The sequence below is a fragment of the Hypanus sabinus genome, chromosome 16, assembly GCF_030144855.1.
Source record: "Hypanus sabinus isolate sHypSab1 chromosome 16, sHypSab1.hap1, whole genome shotgun sequence".
NCBI lineage: Eukaryota > Metazoa > Chordata > Chondrichthyes > Myliobatiformes > Dasyatidae > Hypanus > Hypanus sabinus.
In genome coordinates, this window is record NC_082721.1 from 26,201,432 (window position 1) to 26,228,046 (window position 26,615).

The following is a 26,615-nucleotide window of genomic DNA, read 5'->3' on the forward strand; positions in this document are numbered from 1 at the left end:
CTGACACAAAGCTATTCATAGACTGAAACTGCCACTGCATCTTCTGGCACTATGTCTGCAGCTCTCACGTTTGATCTATGGGTGAGCAGATTACCGTAAATTTATATTTCTGCCATTGCAAATGACACGATTCAGATACAATTTAGTGTAATGTAGTCACAGCTTGCCACGTTTCTTCAGGATGATTTTTAGTAATAGAAAATTGTTTCATAACTGTGTGGAATTCAGCATTTGTTGCATTATTAAGTTGCAAATATGAAAGTAATATAGAGTTTGATTGGTTGAAATTTTCCTGAAATCGTCCTCCAGATTCCACTCAGTGATCCGGATGAGCAGCACACAAGCTTGCCTACTGTGTGAATGCAGATTTAGCACCTGCACTTCTATTTGCAGTTGATTATTCTATTGATGCTCAATACTGCGTCTTTGTACACGTTCATTAAGATGAGGTACCGGAGAGTGACTATGGAAATCAGTACTTTCAGGAGAGGTACACGCCATGTACAGAACTTGTCCAGCAGAGCAAAACTTTAAAGGCAATCTATTACCTGTAGCTTCTACATTCTGCAGCCAGTTACTTCAGAAAGTGAGCAACAGAAACAAACTGACTAAAGAGGGACATTTATGCATAACACTATGACATCTTTTAGAAATGGCTTAAGTATTTCATACAACTAAGGACTATGCAGCGAATAGAGTATTGGTGTTAGTAAGTGCTATGCAATTTTTCAAGCAGCAATGCACCTAATAAGCAGTTCATTTGGTGGCATTACTCGAAGGAGAATGGTGATTAGAATTCTGGCTGACTTTTCTGTTTGCTGAATATTGCTATGAGGTCTTTAGTATCTACCTGAACTGTCAGACTACAGTTCATTTAATCCTTTGCCCAGGAGTAAATGGTTCTGAACTTGCTTTTCTCCCCAATTCTGAATTGACTGCTTGCATAGAATGAAGTGTTCTGTTGGAGATTAATTACACAACATAGATGGCTAAAGTTCTCCCTGATTAAGCTTCTGAACATCATACCAAGCTAGCAACAAGGGATGCAAAATTGCAGATAAGTAATATTGATTGTTTAATTGTTGTGATTTGCAAAAGTCAGTTGGCATATTGATGGGTAAAGGTAGATAAAGCTTTTCTGCTTTCAGTACTTTAGTTTTAAAAGAAAAAATACCACTTAATGGTGTTGCAGCTCCTTCATTAACCATTTACTATCCTCACTTGGTCTCTAGGTATCATTTCTCAGTGATGTAAACACAAAGTACACTGCAGATGCTGTGGTCAAATCAACACAAACAAACAAGCAGGTCGGAACTCAGCAGATCGGGCAGCATCCTTTGAAATGAGCAGTCAACGTTTTGGGCCAAGACCCTTCGTCAGGACTGAAGAAGGAGGGGGCAGGGGCCCAATAAAGAAGGTGGGGGGAGGGAGAAGGTGCAAGTGAAAAACCAATCAGAGGAAAGATCAAGGGGTGGGGGAGGGGAAGCAGGGAGGGGATAGGCTGGAGAGGTGAAGAAGGAATGTTAGGGGAAAGCACTATGGGTTGTAGAAGGAGGCAGAATCATGAGAGAGGTGATAGGCAGCTAGAAGAGGAGGCAGACTGAAAGTGGGATGGGGGAAGGGAGAGGGAAGGAATTACCAGAATTTGGAGAATTCGATGTTCATACCAAGGGGCTGGAGACTACCCAGATGGTAAATGAGGTGTTGCTCCTCCAACCGGAGTTTGGCCTCATCATGGCAGTAGAGGAGGCCATGTATGCACATATCTGAATGAGAATGCGAAGCAGAGTTGCAGTGAGTGGCAACCGGGAGATCCTGTCTGTTGTGGCGGATGAAGCGGTCCCCCAACCTGCGTTGGGTCTCACCGATGTAGAGGATGCCACACCGGGAGCACTGGATGCAATAGATTACCCCAACAGATTCACAAGTGAAATGTTGCCTCACCTGGGAAATTCATGGCAGATGCAATTTAATGTGGATAAATGTGAGGTTATTCACTTTGGTTACAAGAACAGGAAAACAGATTATTTTCTGAACGGTGGCCGATTAGGAAAAGGGGAGATGCAAAGAGACCTGTGTGTCATTGTACACCGGTCATTGAAGGTGGGCATGCAGGTACAGCAGGCGGTGAAAAAGGCAAATGGTATGTTGGCATTCATAGCAAAAGGATTTGAGTACAGGAGCAGGGAGGTTCTACTGCAGTTGTACAAGGCCTTGGTGAGACTGCACCTAGAATATTGTGTGCAGTTTTGGTCCCCTAATCTGAGGAAAGACATTCTTGCCTTAGAGGGAGTACAGAGAAGGTTCACCAGATTGATTCCTGGGATGGCAGGACTTTCATATGAAGTAAGACTGGATCGACTAGGCTTATACTCACTGGAATTTAGAAGATTGAGGGGGGATCTTATGGAAACGTGTAAAATTCTAAAGGGATTGGACAGGCTAGATGCAGGAAGATTGTTTCCGATGTTGGGGAAGTCCAGAACGAGGGGTCACAGTTTAAGGATAAAGGAGAAGCCTTTTAGGACCGAGATGAGGAAAAACTTCTTCACACAGAGAGTGGTGAATCTGTGGAATTCTCTGCCACAGGAAACAGTTGAGGCCAGTTCATTGGCTATATTTAAGAAGATATGGCCCTTGTGGCTAAAGGGATCAGGGGATATGGAGAGAAAGCAGGTACAGGGTTCTGAGTTGGATGATCAGCCATGATCATACTGAATGGTGGAGCAGGCTTGAAGGGCCAAATGGCCTACTCCTGCACCTATTTTCTATGGAAGGACTAGACAACGCTTGGCACTGATGGCCAGGGTGCGGCTAATAAGTGGGTTGGTGCTTGGTACCCTTCCATCACTTTCACACTTAGATCCAAGAAGGCTTGTTTTAGCAGGTGGTTCGATAACAGCCCTGAGGAAAGAGATCACTGACCACCAAGCACCTCTTATTGGTGAGCAGGCTGACTCCCAAAATCCTCAAGACAATCCTTAAAATCTATCAATTCTTTATTGTATGGAGCTTGACCTAGGGTTTGGCTCTCCTAAAGCCAACTGCTACTGGTACTTTCTCTTGTAGTCATTGCTGTCTCTCAACCCCTCTTGCCTTCTTGATATGCTTATATCAGTATATCATTACCAGAAATGTAATGTACTGTTTCAATAGAAGTAAATTAATCCAAACATCATCCTTAATTGTAAAAGCCATATTTTTGCTTTTTTATTAGCTCTATCTATCTACTTACCTACCTACCCACCCACCCACCCTCCCTCCCTCCCTCCATCATCCAGACCATGGGCCATTGTGATTCTAATGGGCTGAACTTTTTCCTCTTGAAAGACTGTCTATGGACCCTAGGGTTGCAAACTTTGATATATATTTTTTAATCTGAGCCGCATGTTGTTTATCATACAGCATTCAGCAGAACTAAAGCTACAGGTACCCAGAAAGAGAGTTATTTTCATATCCTCCCAACTTGTTATGAGTAGTGGTCATCAGGGCAGAGATCCTTATTTTCTCAAATAGTTCAACTGGGCTGTATTAGTTTATCACCATTTTCCATTTCTTTCTTTCTTTTTCAATCTTTTTATTGAATTTTTCAAGAACATACGTAACAGTTATAATAGTACAAAGGGAGTGAGATTACATTGTTGGCAGTTAACACATGAGTAAGAATTATAGGTAACAGCATGTAATAGACCTCCCAAACCCTAAATTTTCCATTTCAAATCCATTTATAATTGCAGATGCCTTGGAAACCTTCAACAGCTAAAAGAATTTTCCTGTCTAGTTATATCTTTACCATGGTTAGAATTTCTAGTTTCCCCTTAATCAGAAAGATACACAAATCAGTGTTTAGGAGTTGTTTATGTACTTCATTCCTTAATTGGTGCTGAATGACATAACCTCAGGTCAGCAGTGTCTCAAATAGGGACAAAATTAAACAATTGCAATTTCTGTTCCTGATCATTTGGTTACTTGTTGGTAGATGTCTGCTAGCCAGCATTTTCTTTTCATAGGGCAGACTATTTTGGATAGTCAATCACTTTCTGACCATATGAAGGGAAATTTTAACTCAAATGAAAGTGTTTGAATTGAATTGACTTTATTACTTACATCCTTCATATACGAGAGGTAAAAATCTTTATGTTATGTCTCCATCTAAATGTGCAGTATGCAATTATAGTAATTTATAATAAATATTATGTACAACAAGATAGTCAATATAACATAGAAATACAGTTGTGTCAGCATGCATTAAGCACTGTGATGGCCTGATGGAAGAAGCTGTCCTGGAGCCTGTTGGTCCTGGTCCAGAGATTTGGTATGAAACAAATACACTCAAAAACTTCTATAGATTACCATGGAGAGCATTCTGACAGGCTGCATCTGTCTGGTATGGGGCGTGGGGCGGTGGGGGGGGGGGGGGGTGCTACTGCATAGGACCGAAAGAAACTGCAGAGGGTTGGAAATTTAGTCAGCTCTATCTTGGATACTTGTCTACAAAATACCCAGGACACCTTCATGGACTGGTGTCTGAGAAAGGCATCATCCATTATTAAGGACCTCCAGCACCCAGGGCATGCCCTTTTCTCACTGTTACCATCAGGTAAGAGGTACAGAAGCCTGAAGGCACATGAATCAGTGATTCAGGAACAGCTTCTTCCCTGTGCCATCCGATTCTTAAATGGACATTGAATTCTTTAACACTACCTCACTTTTAAAATGCATTTTTTTTGCGCATTTTTTTTTGCACATTTTTTATTCTATTCAATATACGTATGCTGTAATTGATTTACTTATTTTATGTTTTCTTCTATGTTATGTATTACATTGAACTGCTGCTGCTAAGTTAACAAATTTCAAGACACATGCCGGTGATAATAAACCTGATTCTGATTCTTTTATGCTGCGGTACCGTTTCCTGGATGGTAGCAGCTGGAACAGTTTATGGTTGGGGTGACTTGGGTCTCCAATGATCCTTCGTGGCCCTTTTTACACGCCTGTCATTGTAAATGTACTGAATAGGGGAAAGTTCGCATCCTTTATTCTGTCAATGATTGGTCTTCAATAATGGGAGCCGAAATAACTATGGTATTTTAATGCATATAACTTCATAGTTCAAAGAAAATTAGGCCTCGCCAATGTCTTACTCATGTTCAACACAACATCCAAACTCCTGTTCCCATTGGTTTTGAGTAAAGTGGTTCCTCTTGAATTCCATATTGCATTTATTTGCAGTTGTCTTGTACTAATAACTCTATTCTAGAGATCCCCCAACTAGATACGTTGTGGCGACCCACTTCCCTGCGCGCTCAAACCGGCTCACAAAGTGGCGCGCGCCGGCATTGAGGCCGGTCCCAAAGAGGGCGCCAAGCCTGCTTCACCAGCAAGGGGAAAAGCCTGCGCACGGGACAGGACTGTGAATATGCGCCCCCTACAGTATTCCCACCCGGGGAGGGCGGGAACAGGAAGGCTTTAAAGTGAGGCCGTGAAGTTTGAATAAACCTCTTTTTGCAATTGCAGCTCACCGACTACATGTCGTTATTTCAGCGCTGCGTGTAGCACACCGCTACAAAATGTCCATTTTAACAAGCCAAGTCATTATCTAAAGATCACTTTTCAGGTTTGTTATCTAGTCTTTCCTGTTCTAAGATCTCCATCTTGTTCAGTCTTGTACAAGGAATCGACTCTCACTTCTTCTGCTTTCCATAGTACTTGGATGTTTACTTTCCCTTCTATTGAAGAGAATAGGACCCACCACTACATAATATACAAACTTCCAATCCTGTTAATAAGATATTTGGCAGTTATCTAGACCATGAGATTGAGGTTGAATAAAGAGCAACGTTGATGGTAGAGGAAGGGAAACCCCTTTCTTTGGAAAAGGAGGACATCTTCATTCTAGAATGAAAAGCCTCATCCTGAGAGCAGATGCAGCGATGACAGAGGAACATTCATCTTTTGCTCTTTTGTAGATCTGACCTGTTTTTCTAAATTGAGATGGGTTGAGCTTTTTCAGTGAATGACTAAGACAGATAGTGCATAGATGAAATAAACTGATGAGGGCTAAAGACTCCATGCGACAGTGTCTGTGATTTAAAAATTTAGTGGTGGATTTGTTTTTCACTTCAATTGATTGGAGTCAATGTAGAGCAATTTTAAAACATTTTTCTCTCAACTACTTCAAGTACTTTAAATTTGTTGCTGTCAGAAAGAAAAGAGCAATCTGGTGATTGTGTTGGCAATGTATGAGTGAAACTTCAGCTCAGGCCTGTGTTCCCTGATGCTTGCATTCGCAGGGAGCTGCTCTCAAAATTTACACTTCTACGTTGCGTTTACAAAGGGTAGATATGCCTTTTAACTGGTACAAAATTTACAGGTGGTAACATGCAAGTTTGGAACAAAATTTAATGTATTTCTAGAATCCAAACTGTTCTGTGAGTTGCAGTAGTTTTGAGAGTATTGGGACATGTTTGCAGTTTAATTTCTGGTTTGGGAGTGTATTATTGCTCCTCACTGCTTAAAAACAGGCTGTTCCCAACTACGTGGCCTTTAATTTTTGAAAGGATTAAAGTATAATATTAAAAAATCCATTCACATTCTGGAGACCCAATTACTGCCTTGATGGTACATTATTAGATTTAGGGAACTCTGAATTATATTCTTACTCCTCAATAACTGAGATGTGAAGAATCATCTTTTTCTTTCCACCATAACCCCACTCCCACCCCCACAGCTTCTCTCCCCAATCTGGTTCCATTCGCTTGAGCTTGTCTCCTATCTCCTCCATTTGATTCCAGCTGTCCACCAACCTTTTTTTGTCTGGTTATTGCCATCTTCCTTACTAATCGGATTCAAGCCCTGTGTGCCTCCATCTCTTACTCTTCATCTTCAGTTTCTGTCTTTACCCATTAGTTATTTGTCTGGTTCCATCTAATACCCTAGGTCTGACTTTATCTGCCCATCATCCCTCTCTTTACCTATGTCCTCCAATCACCTAATAGTGCCTGTCTCATTCCTTCTCCCCTTTCCTTTATATTATCTATCCTTGCTACATACTCTCAGTTGTGATACAGGATCTCAACTTGAAATGTTGACAATTTCTTTCTAAGTTTTTTTTACATGACTCACTTCCTTGTTTTTATCTGCAGTTTCTTGTGTCTCTGATGAAATGCATGCTGAAATGTGTTACGCATGTTATTTCTAGCTTCAATACTTTTACTATCTTTAATATCTTTAGCCACTTGTCCAGTTGCCATTTGCACAAAACTTTATATTCTGCACAGAATGTGTTCTGAAGCACACTTAGTTTATCATTCCTCAACTGCGCAGCAGTTTTGTTTTTGCACACAGTGCACTTCCATGGGATGTGGGTATCACTGCAAGCTATTGCAAAATTTAAATTGCTGATCATTTTGTTGTGATTCTTGACACCGAGAACCAACTTCACTATTTAGGGCTAATCCTTGTCTGCCATTCACATTTTTTATTTTAATCTGGGATGCGGACTTTGCTGTAGTGACCAACGTTTGAAATTGCCTTGAACAATCGAGTTGCTGATGTTAGTGAGTCTAAAGGATTGGGTATGATTGACTGCTTTTCCTCACTGAAGGGAATGAGTTACAAACAAATTTTTACAACAGTGTGGTACTTCTGTGATCACCATTACCCATACTAACTTTTAAAAATTCCAGATATATCTTAAATACTTTAAATTTCCTAGTCACTTTTGCAAAGCTTTTTTGGCCTTCTGATCCACTGGTCCAGTAACGTAAATACAATGGAATGTAGATATGGCAGCCATGCGCCTGTGGACAGTGATCAGGAGCTAGGAATCATGACAATTTTTCCCTCATCACTTCATTCTGCTAATTTAGCACAACTTTAGGTTGAACGTGCTGTGCTCTGTGTGGTTTAGATTGTCATGAGACAAAACTGCTGAGCTGTGAAAGAAGCTGGATATTTGACGTTCTGTTTCCTGCTCATATCAAATTGTTGCTCATTTGGCCTTTGTCTCCTGAGACATTGTGATGGCTAATTAGGACCATCAGAAACTATCAATAGAAGCGCAGCAAAATAGTCACTTTGGGAACCTGTTTGAAATCCATGCTAATATAACCATAACGGCTGTTAAGTGCAAAGCTCCTTAAGTCTGTTCAGCTATTCAATAAAGTCAAGGCTGATTTAACCATCATCTTAACTGCACTCATTTGACTATCCTCGAGAACCGGATCTCCTTTATCAAAAATCTATATAACATTGCCTTTAAGATAAAATTCTAAATCTTTGCTTCCAGAATTGCAAAGATTCAGGACCTAACAAAAAATCATTCATCTTTGGCATCCACTTAAACTGATCCACTGATCCGCTCACGAGACTGTTTTCAGAAAGGTTCCATCTTACTTTACGAGAGTTTGTACACAAGCCTAGTATGTTGAGCATAATATGACCTGCCCATTGACTGTATAGGATTATCTTGAAATTTTCTCAGTACCCTGCTGTATCAACTTCAGTAACTGCTAACTTTATTCTTAAGTCTTAAGCTAATGCATCATCTTCCACAACTTCTGCCATCTCCAAAGGGACCCTATCACTAAACGTATCTTTAACCCCCACCCTCCCATCCGCAGGAATTGCTCCCTCTGTGATTCCCTTGACCATTCATCCCTCCTGGTACTTATCCCTGCAAGTGGCCCAAGTGTTACAGCTGCCCATTCACCTCCTCCACATCTCCATTCAAGGCCTGAAACAGCCCTTCCAGGTGAAGCAAGACTTCACCTGTGAATCTCCTGGGGTCATCTATTGTGTCCGGTGTTCTCGATGTGGCCTGGTTTACATTGGTGAGACCAGTTGTAAATTGCAGGACTACTTTCTCAAGCAACTCCATTTCATGTGCTAAAAGCAGAACTTCTCTGCGGTCAAACATTTTAATTTTAATTCCAGTTCCCATTCCCGTTTTGACATGTCAGTCCATGGCCTCCAAGATGAGGCTACACTCAGGGTAGAGGAGCAACACCTTATATTCTGAAGAGGGAGCCTCCAATCTGATGGCATGATTTCTCCTTCTGTTTAAGAAAAAAAATCCCCCCTTGCCCTCTTCTTTCCCCCCACTCTGGCCTTTTACCTCTTCTCACCTGTTAGTCACTTCTTGGAGTCCACTCCTCCTTTCCTTTCTCCTATGGTCCACTCTATTTTCTTACCAGATTCCCCTTCTACAGACTTTTAGCTTTCCTATCTGCTTTGCTTCACCTATCACCTAGCTTGTTGTCTTTCCCTTTTCCCACCTTTTAATTCTAGCATCTTCCCCTTCCATTTCAGTCCTAAAGAAGAGTCTTAGCCCGAAATGCCGACTGTTTATTCACTTCCATGGATGTTGCCTGACGTGCTGAGTTCCTCCAACATTTTGTATGTGTTGCTCGTCTGTAGTTTCCTGTTTTGTGTCTAACCTCGGGTTTTGAATATAGAAATTGTGTGGTACTTACGAATCTCATGGAGCCATTCACGAATCTGGGAAATCAGTCTGGTAAACTGCTTCCAACACTTTTTATCGTTGTTTAAAAAGGATCTGATCTTCCTAGGACAACTGTAATCTCTCTGCTTTTGCATCAGTTCTCTTTGTGAAAATCTTGCATCTTGATGTATATGCATAATAGCTTTTTGAATTGTATACTAGATCAACTAGATTCTGTTGCATCTCAGAGCTCTGCTGACTCATACCATTTAGATGATTCTTATTTTTTTCTAAAATGGACTGTTTTACACTTTTCAATATTATAGTCAGTTACCCCTCATTTAACCTATCTATTCTTTTGTATTCTCTTTGTTCTCTTCCCAACTCATTTTGGTATCTACCTTTATCCCATTATCAAATTTGCAACCATAACTTTGGTGACTTCATACAACAATCTCTATTTATCAGTTCTTACATCTTGCAAGGCATAACTGACCTGTTTCAACCTATTATTTCCTGTTAGCAACCAAACTTCTATTCAAGCCAATATATTATGTCCTATAACAAAGTTTGTATTTTCTGCATTTACCTTTAATGCAGCTGCACCTTATCAAATATCTTCTGGATATCTAAGTGGAGTCCATCGATAGATTTTCCCATCATATACTGTACATCTTGTGTTTCTTTAAAGAGCTCTCTAGTAAATTGGTCAAACACGCTTTCCCTTTCACAAAGCAACGTGGACTTTATTTGATAATCTTGAATATTTCTGAGTGCCATGCTGTGATGTCTGCACAAGTTGATAGAGTGGCAATGAAGGCACTGGGTTCAAGAGTTAGGAAGGTATGTTACAGTTATATAAAACTCTGGCTAGGTTGCATCTAGAGTATTGCATAAACTTCTGGTCACTCCATTAGAAGAATGATGTGGAGAATATGGAGAGGGACCCTGAAGAAGTCTACCAGGATGCTGTCTGGACAAGAAAACATATCCTGTAAGGAGATGTTAGACAAACTAGGGTTATTTTCTGTGGAGCAGAGGAGGATGAGGGAAGACCTGATAGAGGTTCATAACACTGAGAGGCATAGATCGAGCTGTTGCTTGTTGTTGTTTCTCTCTGCACCTTGTGCGCATCGGGTGGCAGCCTTGCTGTTTCTTTAGCATTTGTCTGTCCTTTTTTTACGAGGCCGAGTTGCTAGCTCAACACTCAACCCAGCACGGGTGGAAAGCTTGCAAGGAGCCAGTTGGATTTGAATCCAGGACCATTCAGTACTGGTGCCACTACACCACCAGCCAGCACATGGATAGAGTAGACAACCAATATCTTTTTACCAAGGTTGAAATGTCAATAATACTGTAGGCCATGCATTTAAGATGAAAGGGTGATGTTCAAAGGATACATGTGGAGCCAGTTTATTTTACACAGAGAATGGTATGTGCTTGGAATATACTGCCAGAGGTGGTGGAGGTGCCAGCTATGATAGTTCATTCAATACACACATGCATGTGTAGAGAATAAAGTGATATGGAGTATGCATTATTAGTTCAACATAACCTTAAGGGTGGAAGAGCTGTGCTGTAATGTTAGATGTTATTATGTTCTAACCACTTCTATCTTATTCCCTAAGCTGTAAGGTAACTGTAGTTACATTTTTGTGTCTGGCTTCCATTTTTTGAAAGAAGTTGTTCCATACCCTTCTTAATTTAATGGAACTTATTGTCAAGGCATTAACTACCTCTCCAACCAATCACCTCTCTAAATAGCTCCCAAAGACCTTAGGATAAAAGGACTTTTTAGTCTGCAAATCTCAGCATTTGCTCAGTGCCACTTCTCTGGTGATTGTAACTTTCCCAGGGTTCTCTTACTTGTAAAATATGTATCAGGGCCAGTATCTACAGAATGAGGCTTCGGAAACGTGCAATATTTTCTTTTTAATGTTTAGTTTCTGAAAAATTGAATTTAGGATGGCAACTTAGGTTGACAATTTTAAAATCAAATGTCTTTTTAAAATTTAAAAGTCGAAAAGGGCATGAATGTTAGATGATTAGTGGGGCTGCAGCTTTCACCATTCAGTTTATTAATTATTGATGCAACTGACAGGTTTTGGATGAATCTATTCAAGTGCTTATGTCATGCAGCCTTGGGCTTCATTAGAAAGTACTTAAACTAAATGCAGTCTAGCTATGTTAACATTTAACTATGCTGAGCATTGCTAGTGGAATTGGCTCCTCATTAATCTTGCTCAATATTTCTAAATCTGTCTCATCTTCTGAAACCTAATAATAGTTAAGTTTGAAAGTTCTGAGGGGCCTGAGTTGTGACTTACAAGACTATCGTGTTTTCCTTTCTCCTTCAGTGCAGCATTAGTTCTTTGAGACAAACCTTTCAGTGCTTGGAATGCAGTCAAAACACAATGGTTTTTCTGGAATCTTCAGGAATTAAGCTAAGAAGCTCACTGCCTAAGGGTGAAAGAATTAATGACCAATATTTATTCCTAAATATCCTTGAAAATTCTGGTTTGATGGCCTACTTCAACAGCACTTAATAATCACATTGGTGTGTCTGATTAAGCACACCCTGGTCCTAACTAACTGGTTAACAACAGAGTTAATCTCAGTGAAGATTAATATCAAATAATGTAGTTGTAGCCAAACATTTTTCCTTCTATCTTTCTCACTGCAATGCATCATCACTTCAACTCCCCCCTAAAAAAAGTTCCGGTTTTAGAACTACTCTATTGGACTAATGTTCTTAGGTTCAATGTCAGTAGTTGATCAGCAGTATGAAATGACACTGACACTTGTATTTGCCCAAGGTCAGAGGACAAGCTCTAAGATGTAGCTAACTTGCTCACTAAAGCATACAAAGGATGGGCCTTATGTTGAATTTCTGCAAGGTAAAGTTTTCCATCAAGCTGCTCCTGCTGTACAATAATGTCCTCCACCAACATCCACAGTTCAAGATTCAAATTTATCTGTCACATGTACACTGAAGCATACAGTGAAGTGTGTCGTTTGCTTTAACAACCAACCTAGAGGCACCCCACAAGTGCCACACTTTCTGGTGCCAACCTAGCGTGGCCACAATGCTTGGCAGAACAGCACAGAACACAAGCAACAAAGCAGAAAACTCAAGCCCTGTTCCTCCCTCCCATCCATGTACTCACAGAGTCCTTTAACCCCAGGGCAGGCCTCCATTGGACTCCGACTCAGCCTGCAGATACTGACCTTCGACCTCACAACAGACACAAGAAATGCACCACTTCCCAGTCTTGGGAGTTAGACCCTTGCAAAGGCAGAGATATATCAGTGATCAAATTCACCATTAATACTGTGGGTCGACCAATCCTTTGTTTGACTAAGGAACAGGGTGTTTGATCACAGAAGACTTGTGGTTCAAACCTGTGAGACTAAGATTTCCTCCAAATTGCATTTCTAGGCACTGGAAAGATGGTGCACTGTCAACACAAAATTCTGCAAATCTGCTGGAAGAATAATCTGCACACATAAACGAACCTGTATTAGTGTTGTCTCCCAGGATAGCGTTCTCATTTTTGATATCCTAATGGCATTCAATCAGTTTGTTGGACAGGCGACGTCATTTACTATGCTAGATTACTGAAACAGGCACTCAATCCCAACCCAGGAGAGAAAAGAGAAATTAGAGAATTGTTTTCAGAGCTTCTTTGGAAGATAATGCAATGTCAACCCTGTCTCCTGGTGCTTGTTGGAGCAGGCGCATTCAGGATCATACTGAAAACCTGAGTCCATGCTTCAGGCACACAGAGAGAGAAACCCAGCATAAACAACAGATGGATGGCACCACCTCATAAACTACTCACCCACCATCGGGCATTTCCTGACCCATCCGTTGAAGAGTTTGCAGTTACCACATTGGCCTCAAGTCACTTGAAAACCACAGTAATTGAGGGGAAGCATGTCATCCTCAATCCCAACATACTGTTTAGACAGAAGAATTTGCATAGGCAGTTCCAATTATATAAACACAGTAGTATACCATAGTAAATATTTGCTGGGCAATAAACAAACATGATACTTAATGGACAGTTCAGATAGACATAACATGTTTCTCTCTACTCAGCAGCTCTTACGATCACTGTCACAAGTGCTGTGACATTTTGTATTGTGATCTGATTACAGTATATTCTCTACTAATTAGCAAGTTCAGGGTTGAGACCCCAGTAACTAACATTGAAAGATTTTGCATATGGCTTGTTGATAAAGGCAGGGCTATTATTCTTTTGTTTGTATCGAACTCCAATATGCAGGTTCTGTCACCTGAAATGGCCCTTTGCTGATTTGATGGGTTATTTATATGTAGACTCCATGCAAACTATTGTAAGAATGCTAGGCAAAAGTATAAACTAACTGGCTGATTTGCTCAGTAACCTGGAGAATCAATTGCTGTTTCCTTGGAGACTGGTGATTTTTCTAAATTGTTTACAATTTCATATGGAAACTGCTTTTTAAACAAGATTCAAAATCTATAGCAATATTTTTTTAGGAGGTCAAATCACAAAACGGATGAAGCATAGAAAAAAAAACATTCGTCCCATCAAGTCTTTGCAGTTAAAGACCGGTCCAACTAGTTCTATTCCTCTGCTCTCTTACATTGCCATAACCTTTCTCTTCAGGTACATGCCCAGCTTCTCAGTAAAATATTAATGGAACAAATGTTAGAAATACGACATTCAGGTGAAACATCTGTTATGTTTGTATTAAATGGTCAGTGAAGTCTTGAACGGCTGAATGGCCCACCATTCATAAAGGGATATACAACTCATACAGGCAGATGGGATTAATTTAAATTGGCATCAAATATTGTGGGCTGAAGGGCCTAATTATCTGCTGAATTGCTCTATGTTCTTTTTGTTGACTGTAGGTTTGCAGCTTCTATTGGGTATTGTACTTTCAAATGGGATACAGTCTTGGCCACTGGTTGTCCTTGTAACTTTTCAATCTAGAGTAATTTGAAGCAGGTTTACTTTTTCCTGTAATAGTGAAATCTGAGCTATAACTGCAGTTTCCCAGATTTATTCTGTGGTCTGTGCTCATGTAAACCAGAGCAATATGAGAATATCTGGATTACAGGACGAAATCAGCCCAGTTTCTGCTCATGTTTTCTACAAATCAAACACCAGTTCTTGTTTTTGCACGTTCTTGTAAGCCATGAATGTGGTAGACAGTTGTGTCTGTGGGTTTTAGGTTATTAGATCACTCAATATAAAGAATCAGTGCTGGACTTCAAGGCAAATAGTCCTGGGTTCAACTCTGGCTGGCACACTTTCCATGCATGCCAAGTTGAGTGTGGAGCAAGCAACTCAGCCTTGTTTAAGAAGAAAACAGGCAAATGCTAAGGAAACAGCAGAAGTACTTCCTGATATGCCACAAGGGATGAAAAGGAACAATAACAACGACAATGCAAACAAGCATGTACTGTATGCCCAAATCTGGATCATGTGTGATTTGGTATTCCCAGCAGTAGAGATGCCTGGAAGGAAATTACGTTGAATTAACTGTGGTGTTTTGCAACAGTACATCCTGTTCATATGTCCTGCTGCTGAAAGTGTGCAGGTGATGTTTGGTTGCATAGATGTCGCAATTAATGAATGTTACAGCATGCTTCAAATTTAATTCCTGAAGACCGCTTTGATGTCATGAGATGAGTTACTTGCATCAAAGTCAGCTTTATGCCCAGCTATCATCTAGATCGAGGGTTCCCAGCCTTTTTATGCAATGGACCAATACCATTAAGGGATTTGTGAACCTCATTTCGGGAATCCCTGATCTCAATGTTTCAGTCAGCTTCATTTCAGTGGTTTCCCAGATATTTAGGTTTTTCAGTTAAACGGGAGCTTTTTGAAGGTCTGGGTATTTGGGGTGGATGTGATGGTAGTTGGAATGGGCAAACAATGAGCTGGTGAACATAGGGATGATATAGATTTTTATTTGCTCTTTGTAATTTGTGAAAAGGTTTGGAATTTGGTTCAATTACAGAGGTTGAGGTTCATGAGAAGATAGTGATTATTTTATATCTGCTTTCCTTTTAAAAGACACATTGGTTTGTAGAATTGGTGCCAACACTTTTGCTTCACCATTTTATAATAGTGATCCATAGTGGTTCCACTAAATCCTGATGTTGACAATTGGACAACTATTAGTGCCTCATACATTACGCATATTGGCAAGTATTGGCAAGTGTTGTTGAATAGTGAATTGAAGTTGTTATCACTCCATCCAGGCATATTGGAAGTTTTGCAGAAATATTTATAGATTGCGAGGACTATCAACAGCTTGCGCTTGTGGACTAGAGAGGAAAAATGTCAGTTGATTAGATGCCTTTATGGGAAGCTAGGCTACTGCACTTTCCCACATACTACATTTCTCTACTCAAATATGGTATATAACATATTTTGTTCCAGCAGAACTCATGGAATGAAATTAGATTATGTATTGCAACAGTCCTGAAGAAGGGTCTCGGCCTGAAACGTCATTCCATAGATTCTGCCTGACCTACTGAGTACCTCCAGCATTTTGTGTGTGTTGCTTTGGATTTCTGGCATTTGCATATTTTTCATGTTCCAAATTGTGTATGCATGGCTTTGAAAAAGATGGCTAGCAGATTGATACAGTATGCTTATTAGAAAGGGCTTTGCTGTAGACCTGAATGAAATCCATATTTTCAAACTAAACCATTGGTTGCAATGAAGCCATTTTTGGTTGCTTGACTGCATACTCTGAAGTATTAAGCTTGAAATCATCACCACATGTGAAATCAAAAAGGCAGCAAAAGATTTAATTTCATTAGGGTTTAAGTTTCAAGGTGATGAACAGCAGATATAAAATCGGAAACAATTGCTTACCTTGTATATTCTAAACATGGCACAAAGAAAATCCCCCCTGTTCATTTGCATTCCCCGGAGATCTTTCGATGTGCAGTTTCAGGAGGTTATTTGTGTAATAAATTTGACCAAGTACCCTGCTAGCATTTACCAGAAAGACCAGAGTCGTTATCTGGATCTTCGAAAGCTCTTTGTGATTTACATATTTTAAAAGAACATTTTCAACTTGAATGTGTGTTCAATGAATGCCTTTATTAAGTTCCATACATTAGTGTAGCACCTAACAGACTCTGTGAAGAGGTATTAATGCTGGATGTTTTCTCTTTGGGTACAAGTTATTGTTTGTATGTCACTCAGTCAGTATATGTTACCAACACACACAAATACTGGTGGAACACAGCAGACCAGGCAGCATGTATAGGAAGAAGCACTGTCGATGTTTCGGGCCGAAACCCTTTGTCAGGACTAACTGATAGGAAAGATAGTAAGAGATTTGAAAGTAAGAGGGGAAAGGGGAAATGCGAAATAATAGGAGAAGACCAGAGGGGATGGGGTGAAGCTGAGAGCTGGAAAGGTGATTGGTAAAAGGGATACAGGAGGGGAAAACTAAATATATCAGGGATGGGGTAAGAAGGGGAGGGGAGATCGCCCTCCTGGCAGTTATCCTTGTAAGCGGAACAAATGCTACACCTGCCCTTACACTTACTCCCTCACCACCATTCAGAGCCCCAGACAGTCCTTCCAGGTGAGGCGACACTTCACCTATGACTCGGTTGGTGTGGTATACTGCGTCCAGTGCTCCTGGTGTGGCCTTTTATATATTGGTGAGACCCGACGTGTACTGGGAGACTTTCACTGAACACCTACGCTCTGACCGCCAGAGAAAGCAGGATCTCCCAGTGGCCACAGGTTTTAATTCCACGTCCCATTCCCATTCTGATATGTCTGTCCATGGCCTCCTCTACTATCAAGATGAAGCCACACTCAGGTTGGAGGAACAACACCTTATATACCGTCTGGGTAGCCTCCAACCTGATGGCATGAACATTGACTTCTCTAACTTCTGTTAATGCCCCCCCACCCCTTCTTACCCCATCCCTGATATATTTAGTTCCCCCCCCTTTTTTTTTCTCTCTCTCTCTGTCCATCACTCTGCCTGTTCTCCATCTCCCTCTGGTGCTCCCCTCCCCCTTTCTTTCTCCCTAGGCCTCCTGTCCCATGATCCTTTCCCTTCTCCAGCTCTGTATCCCTTTTGCCAATCACCTTTCCAGCAGTGTGTGTTGCTTGAATTTCCAGCATCTGCAGATTTCCTTGAATTTGCAGTATATGTTACCAGACTGTTTGTCCCCAAAGCTATGTCACAGTTTGTATGAGTGAGGAACGAGGTGCAATTTGTTTCAATTAATTTTTTTCTAATTATGTGAATGCAGGCCTATCCTCAGATGACAGTTCTGCTATCTCGTGTCACTATGGTGAACCTTCATGAAATTCAAAGTCAAGCTTGTTCTATGCACAGGAGCAATGAAAAGCTTATTTGCCAACACATCCCAGCTACTTTTTCAGTCTTATGATTTTTATATTCTACATTTTCGCCTGTTCTTTCTTATAATTTTGTGTGTGGGGGGGTTGTTGAGAGTCAGTGTTCTTTTTGTGTTTTGTTAGTTTTTTGACCGGGGCGTGCCGTTTCTCTTTGACTGACTGGTGTTGCAGGAAGGATACTGGCATGGATGGAGGAATGGCTGACAGGCAGGAGGCATGAGTGGGAATTTTCTGGTTGGCTGCCAGTGACTAGTGGTGGTCCTGAGGGGTCAGTATTGGGACCTCTATTTTTTTTTACATTGTTTGGCAATGATTTAGACAATGGAATTGATGACTTTGTGGCAAAGTTTGCAGATGATATGAACATAGGTGGAGGGATAGGTAGTGCTGAGGATACAATGTGATTGCAGAAGGACTTGGGCAAATTGGAAGAATGGGAAAATATGGCAGACGGAATACAGTGTTGGAGCATTATGATAATGCATTTTGGTAAAGGAAGCAAAAATGCAGACTATTATCTAAACGGGGAAAATTCAAACGTCAAATGTGCAGAGGGACTTCGGAGTCCTCATATCAGACTCCCAGAAGGTTAATTTACAGGTTGAGTCTATATAAAGAAGGCAAATGCAATGTTGGCATTAATTTCATGGGGGTTAGAATATAAAAGCAAAGAGATAATACTGAGGCTTTATAAGACACTAGCCACACTTGGAGTATTGTCAACAGTTATGGGCCCCATATCTCAGAAAAGATGTGTTGTCATTGGGGAGTGTCCAGAGGAGGTTCATGAGCATGATTCCGGGAATGAGGGGTTTAACATCTGAGGAGCATTTGGCAGCTTAGGGCCTGTACTCACTGGAATTTAGAAGAATGTGTGTTGGGGGGGGGGGTTCTCATTGAAACGTACTGAATGTTGAAAGAACTAGATGATGTGGAGAGGATGTTTCCTATGGTGGGGGTATCCAAAGCTAGAGGGCACAGCCTCAAAACTGAGGGGTGACTTTTTAGGGCAGAGGTAAGGAGCAATTTTTTTTTAGCCAGAGAGTAGTGAATATATGGAATGGTGTGCCACAGACTGCGGTGGAGGCCAAGTCCGTGTGTATATTTAAAGCAGAAGTTTATAGTTTCCTGATTGGGCAGTGTGTCAAAGGATGTGGCCAGAAGGCAGGTGTATAGGGTTGAGTGCGATCTAGGATTGGCCATGACAGAATGGCAGAATAGACTCAGTGGGCTGAATGGCCTGGTTCTGCTTCTGTGTCTCGTGGACTTTCCATGGTTTCCTTTGTTTCATGGCTATCTGGAGAAGATGAATCTCAGAGCTGTATGCCACATTCAATGAACTTGTGAACATAGCTAAATATAAGCAGCATTCACAAGAAAAAAAATTATTCATAACTTTTACAGGAAAACATAATTAGAACAATAAAAATGCATTCCATTTAGTGCAAAATGGTCAAGGTGGTCGTGTTACTAAGTTGTAGTGATTCAAATAATGGTTATTTCCAGCATCTGCAGGATCTCTTTTGATTATAATTGGGATTTTACTGGTTGTTTACCTCTATTGCAAGTATTTCACAACAAGAGACATCTCAAGATTATTTACATTCAATTTAAGTGTTTTTGAAATCTATTTACTGTTGCAGTTTGAGACACTACAACCAATTTGCAAGAAGCAAGCTCCCACAACACAGATGCAATAATGACAACATTATCTGTTGATTTTAACTAATGCTACCATATGTACTCCCGAATCTTTGGAGTAATGGGTGTTACTGCACTTCAAGTAAGCTAACAATGAGCGAGAGATAAATATTGGCAGACTGTTTTGGTGAATAGGATAGGTTCTGTAGTTGACTGATCCAGTGCGCTCCTTCATCGGCACGTGTGTATTTTCTTGGATATGGAAGTGATGAAAGCAGCATACAAATAAAATTGCTGGAGGAACTCTGTAGACCAGGCAGCATCTATGGAAAAGAGTAAACATTTTGGGCCAAAACCCTTCATCTGAAGTGATGAGGCTTTTTTGTTCTGCCTGTATTAGAGATGGAATGACTCAGTCCATTTCAGTAACCATGTGAGTTCCATGACATAATTACAATTGAGCATAGCTAACAGAACTATTAGTGTCCAGCTGAGATAGCAAATTGTCTGAGGAGTCAGTACAGCAGATTTTAAATTACTTTTCTTTAAATGTGTTTAAATTTCTTTTAATTATGTCTGGTTCATTTTTATTCCTTCATGTCTCCTTCAGTAGGTAATTGTAAAGAGTGACTGATTGGCTTTTGAATTTTGTCCCTTTAAGGTGTTAATAGGTACTGCTGCTCTTCAACTGTTTGTGTGACCAATAATAGGTGTTTAGCTGTAAAATTGATGATATTAATTGAGAAATTTATTTAGATGCAATGGACCTTTTAAGTTGTCATCCAGCCCAAACCCATGGAACTTTAAAAAGTCAATGTTTTTGGGTAGATTTTGAGAGACACTGGAAATCCAGTGTTTATTGCCAATTGAAAAACACCACCTTTTTGAGGACAACACCACACTGCTGTTGTCCTCAATATGCACGTGGTCCTATTAGCCTACTGGGCAGCAGCAGTTCCAGGACTTCCAACACTACATGTTGTTTCTGGGATTATGTAACTGAGTAGGAAATGTTCAGATGATGTTCCCATACATCTAAAGTGCTTGTCCTCGGTGGTAGGGGTCACAAGTTGGGAGTTGCTGGAAGGTTAGCTCAGGAAAGTAACTGCAGTGCATTTTGTAATTAGTGACTTGCAGACGCTGATCTACTAATGGGTGAATGAATAAATGGGTACTAGTTATGGGAGTTGCTTCCTCTGATCTGAGTGTTTTTGGAACTCCGTTCAAGTTTGTCAGCTGACTACATGTATACAACCAAATGAAACGGCATTCTCTTCCAGGCCATGGTTCACCCACAAAACATGTATTGCACACAGCACGTAAAACAAATTATTACCACAAATACGCTAATAAAATAAGATTCAAAGTGCATGTAGTGCATAGCACAGCTTGCTGTCCTTAGTGGTGGCAGGGTATGCATTAGTCTCACAGTCTGAGAAGAGCTGCTTCCAGTTTGGCAGTCCTAGAAATAATGTTCCTTTACCTCCTTCCTGATGGTAGTCAATCAAAGAAATTGTAATTATGGGTGGTAGGGGTCCTCAAAAATGTTTCCGGCCCTTCATGTGCAATGCTTCTGGTAAATGACATAAATGGGGGGGGGGGGGGGAGTTTTACTATCCTCTGTTGGATCTTGCAGTTCCTCAGGCAACTGGCAGGTATTCCATCATATTTTGCGCTGCAGAGTTACTTTCAGATATCAGAAGATAAGTCAAACTGAAGGGTTACCCAATCTCTGACCAACTCTTGAAACCACAGTATTTTCCATTGGTCCAATTGAATTTCTGGACAATGCCACTATCTATGATGTTGATGGTGTGAGTTTCAGTGCCACTGGGCTGGCCAGTGGTGTTGTGGCAGCAGCAATATCTGTGTGGAAAAAAGGAAAAATATCCCAATGGTTATAGAGTCGTGACTAGCAGAAAGGAAGATGGCTGTGGCTGATGGAGTTCAATCACCACACTATCTATAGGGTGCCATGAATCGACGAGGATATGACAGCAGTCAACAGCAGTGACAATGCCATTGAACATCAAAGATTGGTGTTGAAACATTTCCTTGCCATAACGATGTCTAAGTCTTGCTACAGGTAAGCATGGACTGTTTCAATGTCCGAGGAGTTACAAATGGAATTGAATGTTATATGCTTGTCAACAAATGTCCCTACTTTTGATTTAGTGATGGAAGGAAGGTCATTGATGAAGCAGCTGAAGATGGCTGGACCTAGGACACGATGGCTGGGGTGATTGAACTCCATCAGTCATAGCCATTTTCCTTTTTGCTAGTTACAACACTATAACCATTGGGATGTTTTTCCTTTATTGATTAACTTCAATTTTACAAGGGTCCCTAGATACCGCATTCAGTCAAATGTTGCCTTGATGTCAAAGGTGTTCATTTTCACTGAGTTGACATCTCATTCAACCGGATACTCACTGCCATCCTCAGATAATACACCTTGCTTATGACTCTTCCTACTATTATACTGCAGCTTAAAAAAAAATCCCTTAAAGCTATGAAGTATTTGTTAGGTAACACTAATACAGATAATAGAATTGAGATTCTGTCCAAACAATCTGCTGGAGGAACTGAGCAGATCAAGTAACATCTAAGGGAGGAAAGGAATTGTTAACCTTTAGGTCAAAACCATGCATCAGAACTGGAACAGGGATTCAGTCCGAAATATCAAAAATTCCTTTGCTCCCACAGATGCTGCTTGACTGGCTGATTTCCAGTCTGATTTTTGACTGATCGTTTATCGTCCTGATTGCAGCATTTGCAGTATCTTATGTTTCCTCTGTTCAGACAAGATCTGATAAAATGTGAAATGAGCTTCTATCAGTTTCCTAAAAGTAACTGAGCTGGGAAATGTTATTCATTAGTAGAAGTCAGAAACACTTCACATATTTTAGTTTTGGCTTTTCAATTTGGTATATTTTCCTCACCTATATATTGTGCACTTAGAAAGTCATTATCTCAGGAGCAGTTGTTTAATGAGTTTTGAGCCAGTTCTGTACTCAAAAGGTTAAGTGAACTGCAGAAACTCCAATTTTCGCTTGATGTTGATTTTACACTCGGAAACATGACAACATTCTTATTATAGTAAGTTTCTGCCTTGTGAAATGTCTTCCCATCTCCTTCCACTTTCTGGGAGAAGGTACAATTTATTAAAGCTGGTGTCAAGAAACAGGATTGAAGGAAAGCTGGTGACTTTATTTTGCATATTGCTTACTATGATTTGAATAGGTGTTTATATATTAGTTTTCTTGAGTATTAAAGTTAACTGCAGCTGTAAACTGAGATGTGCGGGACTGTGTGATGTAGTACTGCTCTGAGTAGGGCCTTTTGTTCAGTGGCTGTGCACTGTAAGTGAACCCAAGCAGGCTTTTGCCATCTTGCTTGAGTCATTATCAGACCATATCTAGTTGCTTGCCAATTTATTTTGTATTATTACTGGAAATTAATTTGAATATTACTGTGGGTCACTGAATTGCAGCTTTATCCTACAGTAGTCGTATCACTTCATATGTATTTATAAAGTGGATGGTTAAAAATTGCAGTTTCACTTGATAGGGTTGCTTGCATCTGGTGAGTTTGTGCTGTTTCCCGTCATATCTTGCAAGGCAGCCAAATTGAGCCATGATCCAACTATCCCTGAACATTATTGCATATTATAACCTGTGTAGGATTACTCATATTCTCTGCAATTTTGTTTTGATAGGTGGAAATTTAACAGGAAACCATTCCATGAATGTAATGTTATTTTTGTTGATTTACCATGTTATATTTTGTTACAATAATGAGTAAGATAGTGTAGCTAATTTTTTTTTCAAATAACCAGGTTAAGGAATGTGCACTATAATAGCTAAGAGATTGATATTGCCAGGCTTCTTGAGGAGAGAAAAGAAATGTGCTCTGCTATTCAAAACATGCCTAAAACAAGTTGTTTGTCCATAACTAATTTTCAGACATCATTGGATATAACCAATACCTTCTAGGAAATTCTTCAAAAAATCCACTCCTTTTATGAATTGAAGTGTTCAATTGGATGACAAAGCAGCTGGCTGATTGGAGCAACATCTTACTGCATTCCAATGCGGAACAAATTCAACTTGCAAATCATAGAATGGCTTGAATCTGTCTGATGTAATTTAACTTAGTTACTTACTTACTTACTTAACTTTTATTGTCACCAAACAATTGATACTAGAGCATACAATCATCACAGCGATATTTGATTCTGCGCTTCGTGCTCCCTGAAGTAGAAATCGAAGTAAGTATAATAAAAATTTAAATTATAAATCATAATTAGAAAATAGAAAAGGGAAAGTAAGGTAGTGCAAGTCAGGTCCGGATATTTGGAAAGTTTGGCCCAGATCCGGGTCAGGATCCGTTCAGCAGTCTTATCGCAGTTGGAAAAAAGCTGTTCCCAAATCTGGCCATACGAGTCTTCAAACTCCTGAACCTTCTCCTGGAGGGAAAAGGGACAAAAAGTCTGGAGGGAAGAGGGACAAAAAGTGTGTTGGTTGGGTGGGTCATGTCCTTGATTATCCTGGCAGCACTGCTCCGACAGCGTGCAGTGTAAAGTGAGTCCAAGAATGGAAGATTGGTTTGTGTGATGTGCTGGGCTAGGTTCACGATCTTCTGCAGCTTCTTCCAGTCTTGGACAGGACAACTTCCATACCAGGTTACGATGCACCCTAGAAGAATGCTTTCTAAGGTGCACCTATAAAAATTAGTGAGGGTTTTAGGGGACAGGCCAAATTTCTTAATCTTTCTCAGGAAGTAAAGGCGCTGGTGGGCCTTCTTGGCAGTGGACTCTGCTTGGTTAGACCAAGTCAGGTCATTTGTGATATTCACTCTGAGGAACTTAAAGCTTTTGACCTGTTCCACCTGCGCACCATCGACGTAGATGGAGTTGTGCGGTCCGCTACTCCTTCTGAAGTCAACAACCAATTCCTTCATCTTGCTGATGTTGAGGGATAGGTTATTGTCTTGGTGATATTGTAAGAATTGAAAGAGTTTTAAAGAAGTGTGGAGAAAAAGAGAAGGGAGCACTAAAAGAAAGATATTGAATGTGGATTACAGGATCTTGTCCAAGTTCATTGCCATTAAAATCAAGCCTATTGAGGGGCAGGTGATCTACCTGGACTGGGGGTTCCCAACCTTTTTTATACCATGGACAAATACCATCAAGCTAGGGGTCCCTGAACCCCAAGTTGGGAATCCTGTGCTGTATCTGGCAAGAAAGTAATTCATAGTCTCTGCTGCTCAGGAATACCATCACCTATGTGTGGGATAGGGTTGTGGTGAATTTTCTGGTCGTCTTATGTCAGTAGAATGTGCTTGAGAAAGGGGTGTGATGCAAGTCAGGAATTGAATCTAGCTGATTTTCGCTGTCATCCACTGTGCAGTCCAAACTAATGAGTGGGAAAGGTTGCCCTTCTCCTTCATTAGTGCGTTGTGTAGAATCCCTTTCCAAGTGCATGGGCATAAAATGAGTGATGATGCCAGATTGTGGGGCTTTTGGAACAAAAGCCTTACTCAACATGGATGACGTTTTTGCATTCTGCTCAATTCCACAGCATTTGTGCCCTGTTTGAACTGACCTTGGGGGCCAGAGTCACATACTTTCTTTGCATTCTTTGGGAATTAGCCTGATCAATCATCTTTCTTTTCAGCACAGTCTGACTATCCAATGTGCTCAAATTCTGTCTTGAAGAAGCAAGATTGCACTGAAAAAATTTGCAAAGCAGTGAGACAAATTGGAAGCATAGAGGTAGCATTGACTCCTAAAGACAGACAAGAAACCTGTCATCAGGTACAATGTGCTCTTGCTGTTGCTGTACATGTTGCAGGTGTGGCCCATCACCTGAGCCACTTCTGTTTCATTGGAGGATCGAAGGTGGCGGGTCACAATGCCTCTGGTCTCTGGAAAATGTGGAGAGAAAAAAACATACCCAGCACTACTCTAATCATGATGTCCACCTTTGTGTGAAGCTGCAGCATGATATGTACAGAACCCAAGTGTACAATCACCAAGTGTCATTGTGCGCTGCAGCCTTTTTGCCAAGCCGTTCAGTCGGACTTTGCTATACTGCCATTAAAGAAAAGTTCCTTCAGAGAAACATCTTTGACCACATGTCCATCAGGCAGTGGTTGACATGGAACAGCCTACAGGCTTTGTGGAAGAACTATACAATGGACCTTAAGGGATGACTTCCTAAGCATACTGTCAAAATCATTTGACAGAATGTCTCATTGCCAGAGCTCTCTAAGATATTGCTTGGCTGGCACTGAGAGGGGCCCTGTTAGATCCTGACAATTTAAACAGAAAACAGTACTAAACAGCTTAGCCCCTCCATAATCCATCTAACCCATCCTTCCTCCAGAGCCCATAACTCTCCATTCTTCTTACAACCATGTACTTATCTGAGAGTTTTACATATCCTCTTTGTATCAGTCTCTACCACCACCACCAGCACCAGCAGTGCACTCCAGACAACCACCACTTTCAATGTAAAAAAAATAAAATTCCTGTCACAACTTCCCTAAACTTTCCTCCATTCATCTTGAATATGCGTTCTCTGGTATTGGCCATTGCAGTTCTGTCCACTCAGTTGTGCCCTTTATAATCTTATACACCTCTATCAACTCACCACTCATCCTCTGTCACTCCAAGGGGAAAAGCTCTAGCTCACTCCCATGTTTCCATGTAAGATATGTCCTCTAATCCAGGCAACATCCTGCTAAATCTCCTCTACACCATTTCAAAGCTTCCTGCTCTGACCAGTATTTTATAGTGCTGCAACGTCACCTTGCGGCTCTTAAACTCAATCCTGTCAAATAACGAAGGTATACCATATGCCTTCTTGATCACCCTATCAAATTGCTCAACAACCTCAAAGACCCCCAAGATCCCTCTGTTCCTCCAGACTGCTAAGAATCCTGTCATGAATGGAATGCTTTGAAACCATCAGCACCCTAGAGACTGCACACTCAGAGGCTGCCTTCATCGTCACCGGCGACTTTAATATTGCGTCACTATCTGAAGTCTCTCCAAAGTTTTGTTAACGCATTCAGATGAGCACATGGGGAGATAGCATACTTGACCAGTGCTATTCTCCCTT

At 40.7% G+C, this 26,615-nt stretch overlaps 1 protein-coding gene across 2 annotated transcripts in view; it reads left to right on the forward strand.

Annotated features, from left to right (window-relative positions):
- The window catches only part of ell (elongation factor RNA polymerase II), a 133,498-nt gene that overhangs the window by 55,269 nt on the left and 51,614 nt on the right, over positions 1-26,615 (forward strand). Inside the window, exon 1 of one of the 2 annotated variants that reach the window (XM_059991364.1) lies at positions 23-81. The exons of the other annotated variant lie outside the window; for it this stretch is intronic. Coding sequence (XP_059847347.1) covers positions 52-81 — 30 coding nt within the window. The 5' untranslated portion in view covers positions 23-51. Of the gene's footprint in view, positions 1-22; positions 82-26,615 lie in introns of those variants that run through there. 2 annotated transcript variants of the gene reach the window in all.